Genomic DNA, 24,505 nt, shown 5'->3' with positions numbered 1-24,505 from the left:
CCAATGTCGTCTTCTGCTACCTCTCATTTGGTGGGTAGTGGAGAAGACTGTGAAGCCAGCAGATGCAAGAACGGCATAAAAGTATGGACTCTGTTTTCAGACAAACCTGGATTTGCAACTGGGCTCGGCTTCTAATTCACCGGGTTACCCAGGGCCAGTCAGATAACGTTTCTAAAACTAATGAGTAAAGAGGGTGATAACAGGGTCATCTCTCCTGGTTATTATGATGGCTAAGAGAGATAGGCTGCCATGAGAGCACTCAGCAGAGACTCTAGATAGCCCAAGTGCTCAATAAAATATCTTACCCAGAATTATTACTTCAGGAGGCAAAAGAAGTCACCTGGACTTTGTTTCAGCAGCCAACTCAAGAAGGGAATACGTTACTTTGGAAGGCCTCCCTTGGGGCTCAGCTAGTAAAGAATCCGCCTGCAATGTGGAAGACCTGGGTTTGATTCCTGGGTCGGGAAGATCCCATGGAGAAGTGAACGGCTACCCACTGCAGTATTCTGGCCTGGAGAATTCCATGGACTGGATAGTCCATGGGTCGCAAAGAGTCGGGCACGACTGAGCAGCTTTCACTTCTACACTTCTACTGTGGAAGTAGTAGGTAGTGCAGTCGGGCAGACTTGGTTTGAAGGTCTGATCCCCAGTGACAAGCTGGGTGACCCTGGCAACTCCCTTTCTCTATGAGTGGGGAGTCTTCTTATCCGTTCAATGGGAGTGTTGATACAAACTCTACATGAAATGCCTGTCAGAACCAGTAAAACTAACAGTCTCTCTCTTTGTCGCTAAGTCGTGTCCGACTCTTGTGACCACATGGACTGTAGCCTGCCAGGCTCCTCTGTCCATGGGATTCTCCAGGCAAGAATACTGGAGTGGGTTGCCATTTCCTTCTCCAACTAACACTAGTGGGAACCAAATGGCCACCGAGGGTGAGGATAAGCAAATAACACATAAACCTAAGTGTTATTCCAGAGTCCTTGGGACACGTTCAAGTACATGTTAAGAGTAAGCATCCTCTAAAGTCTACCATCAAATGTTAATAAATGCCTATGTACCAAACCCCACAGGTATGGGTCATTTCCCAACTGGACAGGTGACTTCTTCATAACTGCTTGAATTCTTCAAGCAATTCACAATCTTCATCCTCCACTGTCATAAACTGGGTGCAGTAGAGTTTTCATACCCACCTCCGGACAGTAAAGAATCTAGATGAGGGGGCGGGGCGGGGGTGGGGAAGACCTAAACCACCGCATGGAGACCACCCGGAGAGGTGCTGTTTTTGCCACAAGGGCAAAAGAAAAGCGGGGTCTCTCAAACACCAGAGGAGTTCATAATCAATGAGGATTACTTCAGCTTCAACACACCACCGAAAGAATGACTGTAGAGATATAGCAATACACATTTTGTATTTTTTTACATCGCGTGTCCCCCACAGGAAATGCTGCAAAATGTGAGACACCTAAAACTCTCATCAGCATAAAATTATAGATACAAGTCGTCAATTAGAGGAACACCTAAAAATACACCCAACCGGACACCCTTGCCCCTGACTCCCTTACAAAAGCTTCAGTTTTTAGCTCGATACCCTAAGATGGCAGCACCCCCATAAGGACACTGCATAACCCAACTTCACAAACGTTGGGTCAGAAGCACACTCAAAGCTAGCATCGTGAAAGAAACCTTTACTAAGTCCTCTTCACAAAATGTATTGCAAAATCCCCAGGAGTTTAGTCACCCAGCTCTATCACCACAGAAGGTGCGGGCAGCGAGTGAGACGACCGGGGAAAGTCACCACGGCCAAGAGCATGTCCAGCTGCACAACCATCCTGACTTCAGGCTCCAGCACGGTACACTGGGGCGATGAGCCCACCCAGAGTATAAACAGAGGCGACAGTAGTGAGCACGTTGATTGGTGAGGGAAACAGAAAACTAGACACCAGGCAGAACCCAGGGAAGCAGCTAGCTACGTGTTGCCTCTCAAGCAGATCACGCAGAACAGACAGGTGCGGACAGCGTGCTCTCCCCTCCCCGCAACACGCAGACAGTCCAAAAGCAGGTTCTAGAACCGGCAGCTCCCCGGGGCACGGCGGGGCCCCGGGGGCGCAACAGCGCGACCCCGTCAGGCCAGCGGTCGCGGGGGGGGGGGGGGGGCGGGCGGCGAGGAGGAGGGCGACGGGCGCGCGCGGTGGGCCCGGCCGGGGGCGCGGCCGCGGTGACGGTGGGGTCGCGGCAAGCCGGCCCCCTCTTCGGCCGCGGTCTCCCGGCGCGGCCCTCGCGGCTGCTGGACAGCGCCCACGCCGGCGCGCTCGCGGCCCGCATCCCGGAACCCCGCGGGCCGCGCAGCGTGAGGCCCGGGCCGGCCGGCGGACGCTGAGGGGACGCGCGCGGAGGTACCTGCGGCAGCAACAGCTTCTCGGCGGCGGCGGCCGCGGCGGGAGGACGGGGGCGGGGCGCGGCGTGCGCGCTCCCGGCCCGCGCGGTCCGGGGCGAGGCGCCCTCCCTCGCTCCCTCCCTCTCTCTCTCCCCGCCGCCCGGCGCCCGCGCAGCTCTCCGCCCCTTCACCTCTCACCTCCTACCTTTCCCCTCCCGCTCCCGCCCCCGCCGCACTCCGCACGTGCTCCCAGCGGCGCGCACATGCGTAGTCGAGCCCTGCCGCCCGCGACTCCCGCTCGCCCCCTGGCGGACGCCGGGCCGAAAGACTCCCTGGTAGGGAAGATGTCCGGGCGGGGCCGGCGAGGCAGAGCGTCACGCCGGGACAGAGCCCCGAGTACAGCACCGGAGCTTTTTAACAGCACATTCCAGGGCATATTAGCAAGAACACTCACAGGACGCCCGTGTTCTCTGTTTTAGAACAGGGAAAACTTAAAGGCAGGGGAAGTATGCAACAAATGCAGTTGGGTCAAATTATGTCCATGAAAGTGACTTTCTCTAAGGCCGTTTGAAAACGATGTTGCTAAGTCGTGTCTGATTCTGCGATCCTTTGCGCTGCAGAAAGCCAGGCTCCACTATCCCCCGGAATTTGCTCAAGTTCATTGGGTTGGTGATGCTATCCTACCATTTCATCCTTATCTTTAAAAGGATGTTTTATGAATACTTAACTAATGTGGAAAGATGTTCTTAAGAGAAGGTTCAGACTGAGCTCAATTTTTTAAAAAATCCAAGGAAAGGATTTTAGAGTGATGCTGATGTGTGCTCAGTGGATACCTCTGGGTGAAGGATTAGGGTGTTGAGATTTTTCCATTCCCAAAAATCTCCATGAGATTTTTCCATGGGCACACATGAAACGTGGAACACTTGGTTGTATTCCATGGAACACGTTTCTTGTAATAGCAATATCTATGTCCCATTTACTCCGTGCCAGGTGCTTGGAACCAAGACACCCTAAAACCAAGTTCCTCTGTGGAGTTTATGATTAACCTCTCTAGCCAAAATGTTCCTCCCTTTCTTGTCCGACACCTGTTTCCCTCGAGACTGAGGAGTACCAGAGTAAAGAGGGGATTGAAACCAAGCAGGACCCTGTGGTGCCCTCCAACAAGCAAGTAAGTTAGGGGGTGCCGGGAGAAAGAATTACAGATGTGGTTTTCTTGACATTTTTTGATCCAATCCTATGATTTAAGGGCCCTGTAAGGGCCACCACGATGCTTGTCCTTGAACAGGTGTCAGTAATCAGTGATCTTAAGGGAAGACAGAAATGCAGGAACAGAAAAAAGGCCATCAATCAATAGTGCAGAGATAGAGCAGAGACCTAGTTCCCCCTCAAGGGATACACACACCATACATCTTTGAGTTCTGCAGGAGCCAGGCCTGCACCCAATGGAGGATGGAACAATGGTGTTGACCCTCCTGACTTCAATCAACTAAAGCCTGGATTGCAGGTTCAATCCCTGGATCAGGAAAACTCCCTGGAGTAGGGAAATGGCAACCCACTCCAGTATTTTGCCTGGAAAGCCCATGGACAGAGAAGCCTGGGGGCTACAGTCCAGGGGTTGAAAAGAGTCAGACACGACTGAGCACGCATGCACCCTTAGCGTAATCCTTCCCCAGTTTCGCTGTCTGGGGAGACATTGCTTTGGGAAAGATGCCTGGTGTTCTTCTTACTTGCTGCAAGTAACCATCAAACGTTCCTTCTCACAAACTTTGAGTTGGTTGTGTCTGTTGCCTCAGTATCCACCAAGAGGCAAACCGGATTTTCAGGTAACACTCCTGGGTAAAAAAAAAGCCTATCGTGGTGTCCCTGTTTCTTGTTTGTAGGAAAAAGGCTTGACCTTCCCTGAGTTCCAAAGGGCAAATTCAAACAGTTACTAATCCAGGAAGTGAGGGAATGCAGAAACAGAGGGAAACAGTCCCTGTTCCTCCGCCAGGGATTGATATAACAACAAAGCCCTTTGAGTTCCTCTGCTTGAAGGAAGGCCCCCAGCCAGGTGGACAATAGTAACTTCAGGCTGAGTACAAGCTTCCTAGACCACCACCCTGTTCATCACCAGCCAATGAGAAGAAAGTCACACACTGCAGCCCTCACCCCCAATTTTGCCTATAAAACCATGAACACCATGGTGGACATTCAGGTCTTTCAAGCACGAGTCGCCCATTCCCCTCAAGTGATCCTTGGAATATATCTTTCTCTGCTCCAAAGGCCTACATTTGTTTGTCGGGCCTCACTGTGCACCCACCATGTGAATTTGGGTCGGACAACATAGCTGAGCTGAGCAATTTGCACAGTCCTTGCATCTGATCTTCCAAAAAACCCCGAGTTAGGTCTTGTTACCAGGTCTCTCAAGAAGAGGCTCTATCCGAGACGAGGGTACAGGTCCCAGTGGACGCACTGCTGGTACATTCCTGGGATGGGTAGTGATCGTCTGCAGGTCTGAGGGAACCTTGGCCTGATCATGCCACACACAGGTCTCAAGTGTCAGGGCTCAGCCTCACCCCATCATGCTACCCTGGGCACACTCCCCTCAGAGCTATCTGGACATAGAGACGAACCCTGTCCTGCCCTTGAGGGTGGCATCGCTGGGGGTGCATAAAGGGCAGATGTAACCACACCAAGGTTAAAATCAGTGGCGGCCCTTCGGGCAGCTCCAGCTCCCATCACCCCTCACAGGCCAGTCATGCCCCTCCCATCAACCCTGTACCAACATCTCCAAAGCCTTGCCCTCCTCGCTCACACCACCGTCATGGCAAAATGAAACAATATTGGTGTTGGGCTGCATCCCCACAGGCTTACAAGCCCTGTGCTTGCCCACTTCAAGACGGAAGAACGAGCCTGGAGTCAGCAAGAGAGACACCAACAGTGTGAAGAGGTGGTCCCCAACCTCTTTGGCACTGGGGACTGGTTTTGTGGGAGACAATTTTTCCATGGACTGGGGAATGGGGGTCAGAGGTGGTTTGCGGATGATTCAAGAGCATTGGAGAAGGAAATGGCAACCCACTCTGGTGTTCTTGCCTGGAGAGTTTCAGGGACGGAGGAGCCTGGTGGGCTGCCGTCTGTGGGGTCGCACAGAGTTGGACACGACTGAAGCGACTTAGCAGCAGCAGCAGCAAGAGCATTACATTTATCGTGCACTTTCTATTATTATGTCATCAGCTCCACCTCGGATCACCAGGCATTAGATCCTGGAGGTTGGGGACCCCTGCTTTAAGAATGGGGGAGCTTACCTAATCTAAAGCAAGGTCCTGGAGCAACACCCCACCAGTGGCAAGCGGGACATGGAAGAAAGGGAAACTGATTACCAGCTGTAGGGGAATTGATGTCAGGTGGGCTCATAAGTTAACAGGGAAACCAGCGGGAGGAGCACGCACCAGATGGGCCCTTTGATCAGAACAATCACCAGCTGGGGTGGGGCAAGTACTAGCAAGGTCAGGCACGTGAGCAGCGTACAGGTGAAGCAAGCATGTCTGGGGCAGGGGAATGTACCAAGAGCAAGAGAACAGCCATCTTGAGTGGCCTGACCATACAAATGGGGATATTGACCTCGGCCCAGAGTGAGCTTTTAACATTTTGTCCTGTATTCAGACTTGGCTTTTGGCTTTAAAAGAGAATGTTTATTCTATAAAGGAAGAATTTTTTGGTTATTTTTAGAGGGGCAACAACAGAGAGCAGTATAGGGGAGCCTGACCTACACCCTTACCCAGCTCGCATCACTCTACATCTGATCCTTTATAAGCCATCACCGGGCCCCTCGGAAGGCTTGGACAAAAGGCACCTCAGTTCTCTGTCACCAGTCTCCCTTCGCTCTGCACTGCCTCATTCCTTTTGACAAATATGATGTCTATCCAATGTTTTTCGTTTTCTGAGTGATGTCACCCTGCGTGACCAAGTCCCGATCTCTTCCTTTCACCGTCAAATTCCTACAAAGAATATGGCTCTGAACTTGGCAGAAAATCTTGGGGGGAATGTTCAGTTAAGTCAGAGTCTTCCTGAGCCCCACCCCAGGCCCACGGGACCAAAGTCTTCTCTCCAAAGGGCACTGGAAATGTCTTTTCACAACCCACACCACAGGGATGTACGTGACTAGACTGTCTATTGGGTACTCCTGTCACCCTGCTTACTCCCCATCCCTTCCCCACCCAACCATTTCACCCAACCTTAGTTTACAGGGGACTGACCCTTAACAAGATCTATATGCCTTCTCCCAAAAAACAAGGGCCTCCAGAACTGACACTTGGTTAAGTCCTTCTGTGCCCCGCAACACTGCCCCAAATCCCCCACTGCACAAGAACCCCCCCACTGCACTGGGGTCCTTCTGGGGACCCTAAGGCTCATGGGTCCGGGGTGAATCCACTCTTGAATCTCCCCAAGGAGTTGAACGTAAAGTGGCCATGATCTTCGGTCTTCTTATAGTTAACAACTATGTATTCTAGATTCTACAACTGTTAACATTTTCTAGTGGTGAAGAATCCACCTGCCAGTGCAATACACGCAAGAGATGTGGGTTCGAACCCTGGGTCGGGAAGATCACCTGGAGAAGGGCATGGCAACCCACTCCAATATTCTTGCCGAGAAAAGTCCACAGACAGAGGAGTCTGGTAGGCTGCACTCCATGAGACTGCAAAGAATCAGACACAACCAAGCACACACAAACAGCATCACATTTTTCTAGAAGCAACCAAAAATACCATCCCTTTATCCACCTATCAATCTTATTCCTTATGCATTTCCAGGTTAAGTTGCAGACGCCCGATTTTAGTTTTTAAATACAATTCAGGTGGAACGGCTTGTCAACTGGAAAACAACACACAACCTGGATGCTAGAACGGTGTTTTCTTTGGGGACATGACAGCCAACTAACTACAGCCTGAAAACAGCCTCTCAGATAGGAACTGTTGCAAAAAGGTAAGAGGTGAGCCAGGATACACAGCAAACAAACAAAAAACATGTAGTCAAGCACCCAAAGTCTGCTGCTAATCACAAAAACAGACATCTCAAGTATGGGAAGACGTAAGAGTCTGGGCTCACTGAAATCATTCCATTGATATGCATCTTAACTGTGAGGGCTAGTACCCTGGTTTTCTTCATCCTGAATGCCCCTCGGGGTGTACTACTGGTGGGAGGTAGGCAGCTGCAGTGGCTGACGGCTCAATGGCAGGCAACATTTTTTATTGAAATGGGCTACAAGCTCCACTTTGCCCTTACTACCCAAAGCTCAACCTTATTTTGGATTGCTCCCCACGGTAAATTTAAAAAAAAAAAAAAAAAAGGAGCTGAAGAGTTCATCCAGAAGTAATAACAGTTCCCAGTTCTTGAGATTCCATGCAGAGCCAAATCTCATGACAATCTTGAAAAACAAGGGCTAGGTCTATTTCACAAACGAAGACAACTTCCTTGAGAGGGGAGGACATCTCCCCAGGGTCATTCTGGTAACTGATCAAGCACATAACAGCCACAGGCTGGGTTCCAGCCCACTGCCCGACCACCTCAGCCTGTCATGGAGACAGAGAAGGGTGTTCATGATGAAACGGTGCTCTCTTTGCAATCAATTGCACTACCAATCATGCTCATGCGAAATTAAGCATTAGTGATAGCAGCTGGCAACATAAGACCACAAAGGGCCGCTTTAGACCAGAATCCTTGGATTTGAGTTAAGGGTCTGACCTGCAGCTGCTCTGCAGTCAGGAAAATGAACTTAACCTCAGGGAACCTGGACTTCAGAGTCAGGTTCAAAGACACAACCAAGAAAACTGAACTCTGTGGTTTCCAAAAAACTTACATCACTATGAACACAGGTAAAACTCTTAAGATTCTTAGAGCCAGCAGTCATCTGAATAACCATGATAACAGTCATTAAAAATACTCAAAATCTCCAAGTTGTATTAATATTCAGTCAATGCCTTTATTAACTATCAAGTTCCTACGTGTCAGAGACAGGGATCCAAGTTAATTCTCTGTACTGGAGAAGCTGTCTTAGTGGACGCCTTCAAACAAGACCTTACAGGCAATATTATAAGGTCATAATAGCTGCCGATAACAGTGACAACTATTGATTGTAAAGCCCAGAGACGGGCTTCACAATATTATTGCTGCTACTGCTAAGTTGCTTCAGTCGTGTCCGACTCTGTGCGACCCCACAGATGGCAGCCCACCAGGCTCCCCCGTCCCTGGGATTCTCCAGGCAAGAACACTGGAGTGGGTTGCCATTTCCCTCTCCAATGCATGAAAGTGAAAAGTGAAAGTGAAGTTGCTCAGTCGTGTCCGACTCTTAGCGACCCCATGGACTGCAGCCTACCAGGCTCCCCCGTCCCTGGGATTCTCCAGGCAAGAGTACTGGAGTGGGGTGCCATTGCCTTCTCCAATTACTACCTCATAAAATCCTCACCGTGGCCTTTAGAGGCAGGTCAGGTACATACGCCTCATTTTAAGGATACAGAAATGAAAGCACCCAGAGCCATAACAACTTGTTTGAGGTCACAGAGAGGCAGCATCAATTGGCAATCTGCACAACCCTGAAGTCAAAATTTTGCCACTGAGCTTTCAAGCTCTGTGGGTGGGAGTTGGTGGGCTCAGGACACCAAAGAGAAGGGACCACCAAGGGGATGCTGTATGAGCAGGGCCTTGTAAGGTAAGAGTTTGCAGCAACAGCTACTGCTTAAACCACATGCCAGGGCTATCTTACTTTCATCGCTTATTTGATCCTGACAATGTTTTAAACCCCATGAAACAGGCTCTTCTTATCTCCCCATTTTGTAGATGATAAAACTGAGGGCTGGCAAGGTTAAGTCACTTGAGATTATAGTCAGTGACTTCATTGTTCCCTTCTCTGTGAGCAGATCCTACACACAGCCCTGCCCACTGTTAAGTGACCGTGATCCCTCCCTGTAGGGTGAGCGACTTCAGTGTCAGCCCTGGCCACAAGTCTTGCTTTGGTCAATGGAGTGTGAGTGAACGTGACCTCCACAGGTCTGGCAGAAGTTTTTTTAAGCACCACTGCTTGTGTGGGTCAGCCTCTTGTTCCTTCCCTTGGACAAAAGAGCAACAGTCCTGCTTTGGGACTGGCTCCTTCCACTTGGGTCCCAGACTGAGAGGCCCTGGAGCAGAACTGTAGCAATGAGCTGCGGCCCCTGGACATGCCCTGCGAGTGAAGACTATGTTTGTTAGTGGAAGTCACTAGGATCGGGGGATTGTTTGTTACTAACACAGAGCTCTCAGTGAAGAGGAGTCAGGATGCTAACCTCAGTACCCATCATTTAAATGCCATAAAATTCACCTGTTTTAGGTATAAAGATTTTTAGGCAAGTGCAACTATCACCATAATGTAACTTTAGAACATTATCATCATCCCAAAAAAGCAGCTCAGTGGAGCTGTTTCTCATTTTCACCACCCTGACAGCCCCGACCCCGCATCCCACACGACTGTATGACATGTAATCTCTGTGTCTGGCACAGAGTTACGGAAGTTCATCCATGTTGTAGCATGTATCAGTAGTCCACTTCTATTTACGCAAACAGTACTTCATTTATGGAAATGCCAGACTTTGTCTCTCTTCATCTGCTGATGCACGTTTGGGTTGCTTCTACTTTCTCGTGATTATAAATAAGACCGCTGTGAACATTCACATGACTGCTTGTGTGGATGTATGTTTTCATTTCCCTTGGGTGAGTACCTAGGAACTCAGTTGCGGGGTCATACACTGGATCTACATTTAACGTTTTTAAGAAACTGCCCAACCGTTTTCCAAAGTGGCTACACTATTTTACGTTCCTGCCTACATATGTGAGGGTTCCAATTTCTCCTTATCCTTGCTAACACTTGTAATTGTCAGATTTTTTTTTGATATAGCTGTTTCAGTGGTAATACGGTGGTATCTCATGGTGGTTTTAATCTGTATTCCCCTAATGGCTAAAGATGCTGATCAACTTTTTACGTGTATGTTGGTTATTCCTATGCTTGCTTTGGTGAGGTGTCTATTCAAATCTTTTACCCATTTTTCACCTGGGATATTTGTCTTCTTATTGAATTCTAAGAGTTCTTTATATATTCTAGATCCAAGTCCCTTATTGTAGATCTGGTTTACAAATGCTTTTTTCAGACAAACAAATAGAATGGGTAACTATTTCAGAAATAAATAGTACTGGAACTGATACAACAAAGAAAAGTAGCCACAAATAAAGGCCAATAACAAAGAAAAAGTTTTAAATTACCTCCAAAGAGTTACTTGACCTTGACCAACCCAAGTCCAAGTCCAAGAATAAAACGCACTAAGAATTTCAAAACATATAAAAAGCAGCAAATTCCTCAACACGGCTTATGAGATACATACTGCTCTATGCTCAAACAACTACAATTTTTTACATGAGAGCAAAATGTCCCCGAAGAATATTTTAGACCTTGGTAAGATCTGGTAAGTTTCATCTGGCTAAATACTGGATTGGACCAATATTTATCCATAAGATCTTTCCGAAAAATGCAAATGAACTTTCTGGCCAACCCAGGAAGTGGGCATAATATCCTTTAAGTGATGACTTTTTTTTTTTTTGCCTCACCAAACAGCTTGTGGGATCTTAGTTCCCTGACCAGGAATTGAACCTGCATCCACAGCAGGGAAACCCCTAGTCTTAATGACAGGATCACCAGGGAATTCCCAATAATGAAAAATCTTGATACTGACATACATTAACCTTTCAATAGTTACTAAAGACAAATTTCACAGAGGTTCATTTATGAACTTCACACATAAATAAACCAGAACTATATAAGGAGAAAAGAACATTACTTCTTAGTAAATACTATTGGGTTATTTATTAATAGCTATCAGCATGAAGACAAATTTGAACAAGTCTACATTTTAAGCATATTTTTAAAACTATTGATATTTTAAAAGTAGAGAAAAAAACAAAGAATAGCATCTTCATTCCATCAAGGAAGAAACATACATTTCTGAATTCTGAAGAATTAACATACCATCAGAAAAAAAACCCAGAACATTCCAAGGTCCTGTTCAAATAGTACTGCTTCCATATATTCCTCCCTGATTCTCTGCCCCCTCAATATAAAGAAAACAAAAAAAGTGAGGGTAAATAACTGCTCTTTCCTGTGACCATCAGCCTATAAGCCTCACTCACATTACCTGAACTGCCTTGATGGGCCTTGTTACCTTCTCCACTGCATCACGTTTAGCTCCTATTTTCTATGCCCATTCAAGTACAGCAGGTGTCATTATTTTATTAAACCCTTATACAAAATAGGTATTTGAAAAATATTTCTTGAATTGATGTGTATCTGAATATTAAAAAAATGTTTCTGAAGATTATTTTCTAAAAACCAGAATGTAGAAAAACATACACAAAGGCAATGATAAAATCTTACTTCCCCCAATATTACAAAGAATAAAAAATAAGGTTGACACCAGCTTTTAAATGGTAAATGATTAAGGGTGATAAATAGATCCTATACACGTGGAAAATTCAGAAAATTATATCTAGTTGTCAACCTAAAGTTGGTGGAGGAAACCAAGAGGTGGCTGTTCACTAGTGCCGTCATCCAGAATGGGACGACCTGATGGCAGCTGGGGGCTGGCCCACGCTTCCAATCGTGAATTCCACTCCAGGGAGTAGGCTCTCAAATGCCATTATTCCTTACCCTCGTAGGCCCCCTCTCTGCTTTATTTAGAGGACTGATCATGGTCTAACTCTACATCCCTTACTTCTCAATTCTGTTGACTGTCTGTCTCCTCCCCTGGAATGTCAGTTCCACGAGGGCAGAGACCTATTTGGTCATTGTCACACCCTCAGAAAGTGTTGGTTGCTCAGTCGTGTCCGACTCTTTGTGACCCCATGGACTGTAGCCTGCCAGGCTCCTCTGTCCATGGAATTTCCCAGGCAAGAATACTGGAGTGGGTTGCCATTCCCTTCTCCAGAGGATCTTCCCGACCCAGGGATCAAACCCAGGTCTCCTACATTGCAGGCAGATTCTTTCCCATCTGAGCCACCAGGGTCCCACACCCTCAGAAGGTACTCAATATTTGCTGAATGGATGAATGTTCTAAGGAAACAAGTACTTGCCTCAATCCCCAAACAGGCATACTATATAAAATTCATAAGAGCATAATTTATAATTACAAAAATCAGAACCCACATGCCCAGAGAATAGCTATGCAAATTAGAAATTAATGATACCATAAAATGCTAAGTAGCTATTAAACATTATAAAAGTTTACTGAAAATATTTATAAACCAAGTGAAAAAATACGTATCATGTAAAAAGTGTCCTGCGGTGCCTTACCCATTCAGAACTGCAGCTAATATGAAACGTGTATAAATACTTACATATTAATAAAAGAATGGCGTTCTTTAATAGCTACTTTAAGTGACTTATACTCGTAATTTTAAAATATTCTATCAAATGCCGTATTTTGAGAAGAAAAGCAGCTACTGTGTCAGGATGAAGGTGAAAAGTAAACGTGACCATCCATGGGAAGCCACGAGGTGGGAGCTCACTGTGTATCGGCCACGCTTATCCTAGATGTCACCCTGGACACCTGCCATCCAGGACTGCCTCCTGGCTGGCACGTTCACACCCACTCCAGCTTTGAAAGTCACCACAACCAAAAATGGGGAGTTGGAGCTAAAGCGTTTTGTATGAAGAAGGCTCCAAAGGACCCCATTTCTGCTCTGTTGCTTTATCTTTCACCACCAAAAAACAGTCCCAGGTAGCTTCAACCACCCCTAAATCAGGTCACAGAACAGCAGGAGACATTCCTTTGGCGAAAAAGGACACACTCTTGTCCTGTATCTTGTACTGGTACGTGAGGCTTCGATCCTGGTGGGTGTTGGGCTGCAGTGGTCTTCTCCACAGGATCCTCAGCTAAGTGACAAAGAGAACAATGAAAGAGGAGAGGCCCCCTAAGCACCTGCTCCACTGTGAACCCTGTCTGCCTCCTCAGTGACCTTCAGCTGAGGCCAGGTGCGATGCGGTAAATGGGACCAACTTCCGAAACAAAGCTTACTACCCATCACCTCAAAATAAAGGTTTCCCCTCCATTACAATAGTAATATTTGCTCATCCTGGAAAACATGAAAGACAAAGAAAAGTAGAAAACACTCATCCAGAGAAAAACCATGAAAGTACTTTTGTGTATTTCCTTTTGGTCTTTTCTGTGAGCATGGTTTCGTACTCTTGGGCTAGGTGAGCTTGGAAGGCCAATGCACTAGAATGCCCACACTCAATCCCGAGGCTCCAAAGACTGGACATTTGTCCTGAGTGACTACAACGCTCTGCACGGCTGAGCGGCTTCAGAGCCACACGCTGCCAGTGGAAGGGTCTCCTCGGGGTGTGCCTGGCATACCACCAGCACAGCCTCTCTGAGCCTGCTCGGATGCTCTGTTTTCCAGACCTGACTCTGAATGACTCTGGGCCAAAACTCCCACCCACCCTTAATGGGTCAAAAGTGGTCAATGCAAAGTTAACCTGGAAGAGGTGGCAAAGGCTCTGGGGTGATCCCGAAAGAGAAGTTTCAGAAGGCAGAGAAGCACGGCAGCCCCCGGGCATGGGGAGAACCTGACCTCCCTTCCAGGCACAGGCAGGACTCCATGCTTCCCCCTAAGTACTCCAAACATCCCGGCGGTGGGGTTAGGGGGTGGCAGTAATGCCAGCCCAGAAGAACAGCCTCCCAAGTCTCCACTTGAAAAGGAATGATGTTGCCCTGAACACACAGAGCCTGCTGTGACCCTGCGGTGGAATTCTGCTGTTTACTGCCTTCCCCAGGGGATAGCTGGACAGTCATCTCCTCTCCAGGAGCTCCTCTCTGGCTGCAAATGACCACCGCGCAAAATCTGCCCTCGTGCACGGGGCTGAGAACCCCTGGAGTGGACTCTGACCTGCACTCACACAACTTCCGAGACCTCCCTCCCACCTGAAGACATATCCTAGTTGACTACCCCAAGGCCCGACACTGTCCCATGGGCAATAGGGCGCACAGAGGAGGCGAGCAGCTCCCGCTGAGCCAGGGCCCCACGCACCTGCCCGTGCACGTCTTTGCAGAAGCCGGTGGCCAGGCCCTCAGCCCGCAGGATCAGGTGGCTCTGGTGACTAAGGCCATTCAGCAGGACGTCGCTCTCCTCATCCTCAGTGTCTCCACTGTCGTGTACAAGGCACACAACGTTTCCCTGCAACAAGATGGAGGCTGTTGGGAGGGACGCCAGGCTCAAGACACGCGGGTCTCTGGGAGCCTCCACTGCCCCGCACGCCCTCTCACGGGCCTGGGCTCGGGGCCCGGGCCTGCAATCGTCTGCTGGAACAGCTTCACCAGCACACCCAGCCTGGACGTCCAGCTCAGTTGGTCCGCAAGCAAGGAAGAGCATCCAGTTGTGGAAAAGAACAAAGCACATCAGTGTGTCCTGTTTCGGGGGCAGTGGACAGCAAAACACACACTGTGTGTTAGTAATTGAAAAGAAGTACCAAACCGTGTGGATGGTGGGTTACTCGGAACGCGGAAAGAAGAGCAGGGAGACGAGCGTACATACAAATGCGTTCATGCCTGCTCAGACGCTCCGGAAGGACATACGAGGGAGGGAAGGAGAGACTGACTTTTTGCTAAAGTCGACTTTATATCCTGTTTATATCTTCTTTTTTTCTTTACTAAACTATTTTAATATTAAAACTTTAATTAAAATATTAAAAACTTTATAATATAAAGATATTGAAATTTTAGTATTAAACTATTTTATTAAACTATTCCCAAGATTTACTTTCTCAATTAATTTAAGTATTTTTACAAAAAGAAGTTGGTAGTGGCCCACACGGGGCTTCCCTGGTAGCTCAGCTGGTAAAGAATCCGCCTGCAGGAGACCCCGGTTCGATTCCTGGGTTGGGAAGATCCCCTGGAGAAGGGATAGGCTACCCACTCCAGTATTCTTGGGCTCCCCGGTGGTTCAGGTGGTAAGGAACCCGCCTGCGATGTGGGAGACCTGGGTTTGATCCCTGGATTGGGAAGACTCCCCTGGACAAGGGAACAGCCACCCACTCCAGTATTCTTGCCTGGAGAATGCCGTGAACAGAAGAGCCTGGCGGGCTACACTCCATGGGGTCACACTGAGTGACCTAACACAGCACAGGGGGCCACACAGCAGGCTGAGCTGCACAAGCTGACTACCTGCTTCACTCCTCCCCCAGCCCCACTGAACTGTGTCCTGAGGCGCCTTACACGTCCCCCTCCTCCCATTCTCTCCCCATCACCCTGGCGCCTGGCCCTGCGACTGTAGGCAGGATGGCCTGAGAAGGTCCCCTAAATCCAGCTTCCAGGCAGGACCCTGCACGCAGGAGGTGAGTGGCATGCACCTCTGGATCCACACACCCTGACTAACCCACTTCCCCCGTCCCCACTGCCCTGTGCCCAGCTGGCCCTGTGGGACACACGCTCAGCTGATGGCTGCAAGCTCCCCCTCAATTAATTCTTGCCGTCTGGTTCCTGGGAGGTGGGTACCACAGGTGTTACTGTTTTGTTAAAATCTCTATGAGGCAAAAGCTCTATTTTTGCCTCATAACTTAACAGTGAAGGTTACACCCTATCCCTGCATCGCACCTCACAATTTTCATATTGTTGTTTTTGTTTTGGGACACACTGTGTGGCATGTAGGATCACAGTTCTTTGCCCAGGGATCGAACCCACACCCCCTGCAGTGGAATCACAGAATCTTAACTATTGGACTGCCAGGCAAGTCCCTTCACCTCACAATCCTTAAAGCAGTTTTACATCTATTATCTTAACTGACCTTCAAAACACACTCAGAGCGATACTGCCATGTGGCAGAGCGGGGACAGACGCAGTACCACACGTGGCCAATCCCAGTACAGACAGGGCCAGGCACCCTTCAGTTTTCAGGGTCTTACTTTTTAGCAATGGAGGTAGTAGAGTGCAGGCTGCGTGGGGTGAAAATTTCTGGGCTGCCGAGTAAAGAAAAAGCTCCAAGCCATCAGACAGAAGAGGTAACTGCCAGCAAGTGGCCTCTGGGCCTGTGGGGTTCACGACAGGAGCTCGGGGTGCAGCCCCTGATTACCTTCCACTCCTGGCACACGGTGGCCCTGCAGTAATGGACGAAGTCCAGCACTGCCACTGGCCCCACGCCCAGGCTCAGCAGCACGCTGAGGTCGTCCACCAGCAGCACCGGGCACCTCCACGCGGCCTCCCCACTGTCCACAGGCTGGAGGGCGTCTCGCACAAACGCGTACAGTGGCTGCAGGTCCCCGGCGTTGGCCTCCCTGGGACACAGGGCAGAAGTCACCAGATAGCTCACGTGCTCTCCAGATGTTCAAGAGACAACACAGCAGCACGGGGTGGGGGTGGGAGGGAGGAGGGAAAGAAGTGGGTCCAGTGCTTGACACCAAGGGGCTCATGAGCTGCCTGGAAAGAAAAGCCATGCTCCCGTGGGCATGTTTATTTCAGTTCAACTATTCCCTGAGGCCTGCTGGGTACAGAGCACTGTGCTAGAAACTCAGGGACACAGAAATAAACCCCCCCCAGAGGCCCACACAGCCTCTCAGTCCAAGGGCTTAACGTCTCTGCTTTAAAGGGAGAGGCCTTCCTGGGAGGTCATAACTGAGGATGAAAGCTCAGCAGCAGTTCACGCATCCAGGTGCCAAGCGGCAGCCTGAGTGCTCATGTTCGGACCAGGTCCGACCTACTATTGGCCCCGCTACCTCTGCCTCCCCATTGACTGCAGCAGCGGTCTCCCAGCAACGGGGGTGGTGGGGAGGTGGGCTCAGAAATCAGAGCCTGGGGCACAGGTACTGGCCTCATGGCCCCACACTCCAGGGCCAAACCCCGCTAACAGCAGGTAGAATGATGCTGTCTATATAATCTGGGCTCAGGTGGAGGCCAGGCCCACCTGTTCAAAGACACCCAACTTCAGAGACGGGACAGGCTGTGCACAAGGCCACACACACAGGCCACACACTTGGCCTTTTTTAAAAAAAAAAAATTATTTATTGATTTGGCTGTGCTGGTTCTTAGTTGCAGCATGCAGGATCTCCCATCTTCGTGGGTTCCTTAGCTTTCTACAGCTTCCGGGACAGGCACACAGTCTCTGACAGAAAGACCTTGAGTGATGATGCGACACGCAGGCAGTGCCTGCCTTCCGCAGCCGGCTCTGCCCTCCCACTCGCCGGGGAGAGAGGGAGGGCTCACACGGAGACCGGGGCGGGGCCCCCGTGCGGGTGTGCTCTGGGCTGGGGGCGGGCTGACTGACCTGAGGAACTGCAGGGGGTGCGGCTCCTCCCGGGGCCGGAAGAAGACGTCCACCGCGGACTTGAGACCCTCGAGGACCACCAGCTGCCCGCGTTCCCGCGCTGCGGTCAGGCTGACACCCTGCACCCGACCACGGAGAGGAGAGTGAGTTCCCGGGCTAGTGGGGGCCTCATCAGAGAGGACCTGGCACCAAGGGGCTCATGACTGCAGGACTCCAGCTCCTGCGAGGGCTCCGGGCCCATCTGGAGCCCTGCAGACGCGCGTCTGGCTGCCTGACATGGGAGTCCAGGTCTTGTCTCCCCTGGGTGTTCCCCACACACAACCCCTGTTCTATTATCACATGTGCATTTACATGTAGTTCTCACATTTTCTTTAAAAATATATATATATTTTTACTCTTTTCTTATTTGGCTGCTCTGGGTCTTAATTGTGGCATGCAGGCTCTTTCCCAGCACCATGAGGGGTCTAGTTTCCTGACCAGGGATCAAACCCAGGCCCCTTTCACTGGGGACACAAAATCTTAGCCACTGGACCACCAGGGAAGTCTCTACTTGTCACATTTTTTTAAAAACTTATTTCCTTTTGCTTATATACTTATTTTTTACCTAGTAATGCTTTTTACTTTATGATAGTAATATAAAGTTGCCTTTTTAAGGGCATGTAGTTACAAAATCCCATGGATGGAGGAGCCTGGTGGGCTGCAGTCCATGGGGTCTCTGAGAGTTAGACACAACTCAGTGACTTCACTTTCACTTTTCACTTTTATGCACTGGAGAAGGAAATGGCAACCCACTCCAGTGTTCTTGCCTGGAGAACCCCAGGGATGGCGGAGCCTGATAGACTGCCGTCTGTGGGGTCGCACAGAGTTGGACAGGACTGAAGCGACTTAGCAGCAGTAGCAGCAGCAGTTACAAAATAAAGTACATTTAAAAACAAAGTAAATAGTAACCTGGTGGTGGGGTGACAGTCTCTGTTGCAACAGCTCAACTCTGCTCTCATACCAGCCACAGACCACTCAGACACAAATGGGGGTGGCTGTGCTCCAATGAAACTTCACGTACAGAAAACTTGGGGTGCAGACTGTGGCTGGTCAACCCCTGCTCTTGACCAGCGCTTCGTAAACATGGGTCTTTATGAACCACGCAGTCAAGAATCTCCTGAGGGCTTCCCTGGTGGCTGAGTGGTAAAGATCTGCCTGCTAATGCAGGAGTTACGGGTTTGATCCCTAAACTGGGAGGATCCCACATGTGTCAAGAGCAATTAAGCCCCTTCACCACAACTGTTGAGCATGTGCTCTAGAGCCTGGGAACTTGAACTACTGAAGCCCACACGCCCTAGAGCCTGTGCTTCCCAACAAGAGAACCCACTGCAATGAGAAACCCATACACCGCAGTAAGAGAAAACACCCGCAGCAATGAAGACCCAACCTAACCAAAAATTTAAAAATAAAAAAGAGAATCTCCTGAGATACCTGATTAAAATGCAGATCTCTGAGCCCCACTCCAGAGCTAGAAGCCTTGGGGGCAGGGCCTGGGAATCTGCATTTCAACAAACACCCCGTGATGGTGACACTGTCCAGACGTGCAACCTGCGGTTCTGCAGAAGAAGCAGGTGACGTAGAACTCAGACTCCTTGTGTCCCCAGACCAGGCCTTGATCGCTCAGTCACACACTGGTGTTCACTGTGCAGCACCATTAGCAACAACAGCCGGCCTGGCAGAGAGGACTCCTGACCGTCTCCTTTGCTCTTGCTCATTACTATTGTACTGATACAAGAACAACACTACAGCAAGAGGACGGAAACTCACGCTCTAATGCTTGGCACACCCAGAGCTGTGCATGCCATTCCTGCCGTGTTGGTGAGTCAAAGGTAACAGGAAAAGCAGCCAAACCGGATATGAGAATACACACCTTTCTCATCCCAGCTCAAGATGCCAGGGCCAAACGCATGCCTCACCGACCTGGAATGCAACCCGTGTTCCTGACACGACCGTGCTCCCTGCGCTTGTGCCCTGACCTCTGGCACAGGAACCTCTCCCTTCCCTGCAAAGGATGGGAAACCCTCTCGCCCTCTCACTGGTTTCCCTCCAATCAGAGAAGAGGACTGACAGGCCGTCATTTCGAAGATCACTGCTGATGGGTGGCCTGGTTCTCTCCCGCTCTGGGCCTGACTTAAACCAAAAACCAAAAACACGTAACAACAAGAGCCCCAGAAATTCACCTGGTCACAGGTCACAAGTAATGTGCCAGGTGAGGTGCCAGGAGGGTCACCAGCCCCTCAGACATCTTACTCTTGCTTGGCTGCATTCAGTAAGACAAGGGGCAAACCAAGACGAGGTGAGGGGCAAGGGACAAAAGCCCTAGGCTACGGGAGAGACGGTGGGAGGCACTCAACTGGGCAGAGACCAAGCTGTGATCTCTAACCCACTGGGGACAAGATTAATGTTCACCCTGACAAGGAAGAAACTTTAACTGGTCCAGACTCAGTGGAGAAGGGTTTGATTTAATCCATAAAAGGTCTGGTTCTAAACACTCGACAAATGAACAAAACACGCAGAGATGCTGCCCTCGCCCTTCAGATAAAGGGTTCAGGATCCCATGATTTCCTTAGTCCTTCCCTTTCTAAGTTCCCTGCAACCCAAACAGGGAAGCCCAGCCTGACAGCATACATGTGCCTGGCACACACACTCACTCAAGGATCTCATCACAGAGGTCTAACATACTTACCAGCTTCTGCCCCACGATATTATAGTGACTAAAGGACTGGACGAGGGCCACAAAGCAGACTTTACAATTAGCTGGAAAACAAAATAAACTGATTCTTAACCAACTCTCTATTTACAATCAGTCTCAGATACTTCCTGCCTCTGGAAACAAAAGAACTGAGGCAGATCTAGAGAACCCATGCCTTGCAACCTGACATACTCAATTTGATTTGAAGAGGTACTTTTTTCATATCAATAATTATACCTTATATTAATAAGCATATCTTATTTCATTGATTCTGAGATGTACTTTACCTGTGAGATGTATCACTAGGAACCTTAGTTTGTTCCCCTGAAAATACATTACAGTTTTAAAAACGCTGTACTTTTCTAACTACTTGTTGGTTACAGAGATACAACTGAATTTTTAAACCAGTCTAATATCCAAGAGGATATAAGAAGAACACAAAGAAACTCTAGCTACTTTATGAACTTAATTAACAACTTATCTGTAGATGCTCTTGCTCTGTATAAGCTGACAATAACATCATCTAGAAAGGAAAATCACTTTCAAAGCTGTAAATTATTACAACTCAGAGTGCCAAAGGTCAGCCTTGTATTCTGGCCTGGCTCAGTGGGGACTCAAGGAGAATCAGTAAGTCTTTTTTTTTTTTCATTTGGCTGTTTTCTTCTAATCGATTTCCGTATGTGAACCGCAGAGCTGTTTCTTTTCCCCCTCTGTTCCTTAGGAAGCATCTATTGCCAGGGCAAAGTGTTAATAGGTTGAGTGCCTAGAGACTTCAACTACCCAAGGACCAAGGATCAATTAAATGAAGAGGCCACACAAGGCCCTAAGGGAGTCAGTGCCTGCACAGGTGGTAGAGAAATGGAAGGCAATACTGGATATAGTGAATACATGGCAGACTCTGGCATAGTAGGGGTGGGAACAAGATGGTCCAGTAATCCCATTAACTAACAAATAACCATCTGGTTACCCAAACACCAAAGGCCTGACTAGTTAATACTATTTCTAGTGCTACCTGAAACAGGCCTCTTCCTCCCCGACCCCCCGGCCTTGGGTTTTCTTTTTTGATAGTCTTATACCTTTGAGATAGAAGGAGAGAAAGTGGTGCACAAGGAAACTGCCATCTGTCTTGGCATCACAGAGTAGAGTCAGCTTCCCCTACAAGTAAAGAAGAACACAAAAAGATGTATTAGACTCCCTGGAAAGAGGTCAACTGAGTGTCAAAATCTGGTGGATTGTGTCTACTCTTAAATCTCTATACCTGGACACTCATACGTGTGTGTGTGTTTATTTAACCAGAAAAAGAAGAAAATAAGTAAAAATTATAGAAAAACCAACAATGAAAGTGATCTGTATCAAACGTACTCATTTTGGGGAAGCGTATCTCAAGCTATCATCTTCCCCAGGCAATGGAGAATAAAATCCCTTCGTTTCCTCACTCCTCTCCAGTCTTGCTGCTGCTGCTGCTAAGTCGCCTCAGTCGTGTCCAACTCTGTGCAACCCCATAGACGGCAGCCCACCAGGCTCCTCCGTCCCTGGGATTCTCCAGGCAAGAACACTGGAGTGGGTTGCCATTTCCTTCTCCAGTGCATGAAAGTGAAAAGTGAAAGTAAAGTCGCTCAGTCGTGTCCGACTCTTCGCGACCCCATGGACTGCAGCCTACCAGGCACCTCCGTCCATAGGATTTTCCAGGCAAGAATACTGGAGTGGGTTGCCATTGAGAGAATTAAATCCTGAATAAAGTAAGATTTTACCATCAGAACCCAACAAAAATCACCGACTTTCCAGATTGCAAGGGCTCTTCTAAAAGGTCATCTAATCCAATGTCCTCCCTAACTCTAATCCTCATGCCAATTCTGTCCCATAGGCAGGGGAAAAGAAAGCAGTCGTTCCAAGAGACAGCCAGGATCAAAGTCCTCCTCCCAGTGGCCTTGGAAACTACGTCAGGCAGAGCTCTCATTGTGGAGAGCCCTGGAAAGACCTCTAAAGATGGCCTTTGCAGGATCTGGCTGTCCTGCCTTTGCAGGGTCTGGCTGTCCTGCTCCAGTCACCCTTTGTTCCTTGTCAATGATAGGGAAGGTCATCTCTCTGTTGTCCTGATATTTTTTCCTCTCATAAAACATGAAAGATTACACTAGCAGACTCTGAGGGTTACCCCTGGCGCTGTCATTTCCTGGTGCCCACTTCTATCCCTCACTGTGGCCCTCAGTTTGGACTTTGGAGGTGTTAGTAGTAACTGGCAATGTAAGCAGCGCCATCTGGAGGCTTGGGCAGAGAAAAACTGCAGGGCAATTAAAATGCACAAGGATTTACTGAAAACTATTCGCCTGGGACTATGGAGTAACACAAAGGCTTTAACACTAGGTGTCTTGGCTGCCTGGACGAGCTTACCATTTCATCAGAAAGACAGGAGTTATGAAATAAATCACCTATGTCTCTAGGAGAGGCAACCCTCGGGCTAACGAATGAACGTTTTTGAGATGCTCCAGACCGTGGTAAGGAGAGAGCGACGAAAACAGCAGGGAGGCTGTGGTGCCAAAGGCGTGCTGTGCAATCAAACGTTAGCTGCGAGCAACTCAGAGAGCACTGTTCAAAAACATGGGGAGGAAGACGAGCAGAAGCATTCGCTGAAACCTGCCGAGTGTTCCCAGGACAGAGGAGGCCGTTAAGGAGAGGTCGTTAAGAAGTTGCTCCCTTGTGATGGGGAGGGCGGGGGGACGGGGGGGGGGGAGCGGGGACAGAAGAGACTGGCGGGCTACGGTCCATGGGGTCACAAAGAGTCGGACACGACAGAGCGACTAAACCACCCCCACCAACCTGTTTGGGCGCTGGGACTCCCACCACGCTGAACACGCACAAGGGTCGCCTATACACTCAAGTCAACTCAAACGAATAACATGCTTCCTGTGGTCTTTCAAGGGCGCACGCGACCTTCGAAAACCCGCAGGATGCCCATCTTGCGCGGGCCTAAGTGTCTAGCCTAGCCTCGGGGTCGGGTCCTCTGCGGACTACAACTCCCAAGCGCCGCCGGGCCACGGACGTCACGTGATTTCCCACGGGTCCGCGCGCGCTTCATCCGGGTGTGCGGTCTTGTGCCGCGCTCCCAGAATCCAACCTCCTCCTCGACCTTGCGACCTCTTACCTGCTCCGCCCCTTCAGGGGTGGTGTTGAGAAGGTTATTGAGTTCTGGGAACATTCCGAGCTCCAGAACGCACGGGGGCCCCGGATGGGAAGATGGGCTGTCACGGATACAGCGGAGGCTGGAGGGCAAAACCCACCACACAGGACCACGCGGGAGGAGTGCGCATGCGCGATTCCTCTGGCCGCAGCCAATGGAACGCGCGGATCGGTCGCACTCGGCGCATGTGCAGAGACGCGCACAAGGCCGGGGAACCTGGACGCTGAGCTGTGCGGGCTTCTTACCTGCATTCCACTCCCAGAGAGCTTCCCACGACCAAGGCATGAGGAGGTCGGGTCTCTTCTTCCTTCCCTCAACCGCGCGTTCTTCTCATCTCAGAGCCTCCTGTCAAGCTCCTGCGGTGTGCCTCACACTACTAAACGCTTTGGCTGCAATGGGCGAACCAGACAGGCGAAGACGCCCGCTCTCGCACAAAACAGAAAACAGACGTAATAAACATGGAATAATACATTGAAAATTTCTTTGGGGGGGGGGGAAATGAAGCTGGATAAAGGAATAACGGTGAGATGGGGGTAGGTTTTGGATAAGACAGGTTATCAGAGTAGGGTCACTGACCAAGTAGGGTTGGAACACGCCCTGCATGATTCTCTTTGAGGTTTTTGCACTGTTTCCCCTCCCTGGGCTGCAGCCGTTAAAAACAAACAAACAAACAAAAAACATATCACTTCTTTCAGGTCTTTGTTCACATGTCAGTTTATCAGCGAGGCCTTCCCTAAGCCTCCATGGAACAAGAGATCAATTGCCAATTTTCCGCTGGATCATCGAAAAAGCAAGAGAGTTCCAGAAAAACATCTATTTCTTCTTTATTGACTACACCAAATGCTTTGACTGTGTGGATCACAATAAACTGGAAAATTCTGAAAGAGATGGAATACCAGACCACCTGACCTGCCTCTTG

At 49.3% G+C, this 24,505-nt stretch overlaps 2 protein-coding genes across 5 annotated transcripts in view; both read right to left on the bottom strand.

Moving 5' to 3' along the window:
* SCAP (SREBF chaperone) overlaps positions 1 to 2,493 on the bottom strand; it is a 97,516-nt gene extending 95,023 nt beyond the window's left edge. For 2 of the 4 annotated variants that reach the window (XM_018067068.1, XM_018067071.1), the window contains exon 1: positions 2,398 to 2,477. The gene's annotated coding sequence lies outside the window, so the exon portion shown is untranslated. Of the gene's footprint in view, positions 1 to 2,397 lie in introns of all 4 variants that reach the window. The other 2 variants (XM_018067070.1, XM_018067072.1) reach the window with 2 other exon arrangements.
* On the bottom strand, positions 11,219 to 24,066 carry ELP6 (elongator acetyltransferase complex subunit 6). Its single transcript, XM_005696017.3, has 7 exons — positions 23,551 to 24,066; positions 21,488 to 21,566; positions 20,406 to 20,476; positions 17,681 to 17,799; positions 16,493 to 16,694; positions 14,456 to 14,602; positions 11,219 to 13,301 (listed from the first exon to the last, which is right to left on the bottom strand). The coding sequence occupies exons 1-7, from the start codon at positions 23,869 to 23,871 to the stop codon at positions 13,173 to 13,175; spliced, it is 1,068 nt and encodes a 355-aa protein (XP_005696074.3). The 5' UTR covers positions 23,872 to 24,066; the 3' UTR covers positions 11,219 to 13,172.

Source organism: Capra hircus, chromosome 22, assembly GCF_001704415.2.
Source record: "Capra hircus breed San Clemente chromosome 22, ASM170441v1, whole genome shotgun sequence".
Classification (NCBI taxonomy): domain Eukaryota; kingdom Metazoa; phylum Chordata; class Mammalia; order Artiodactyla; family Bovidae; genus Capra; species Capra hircus.
This window is presented reverse-complemented; position numbering and strand designations above follow the sequence as displayed.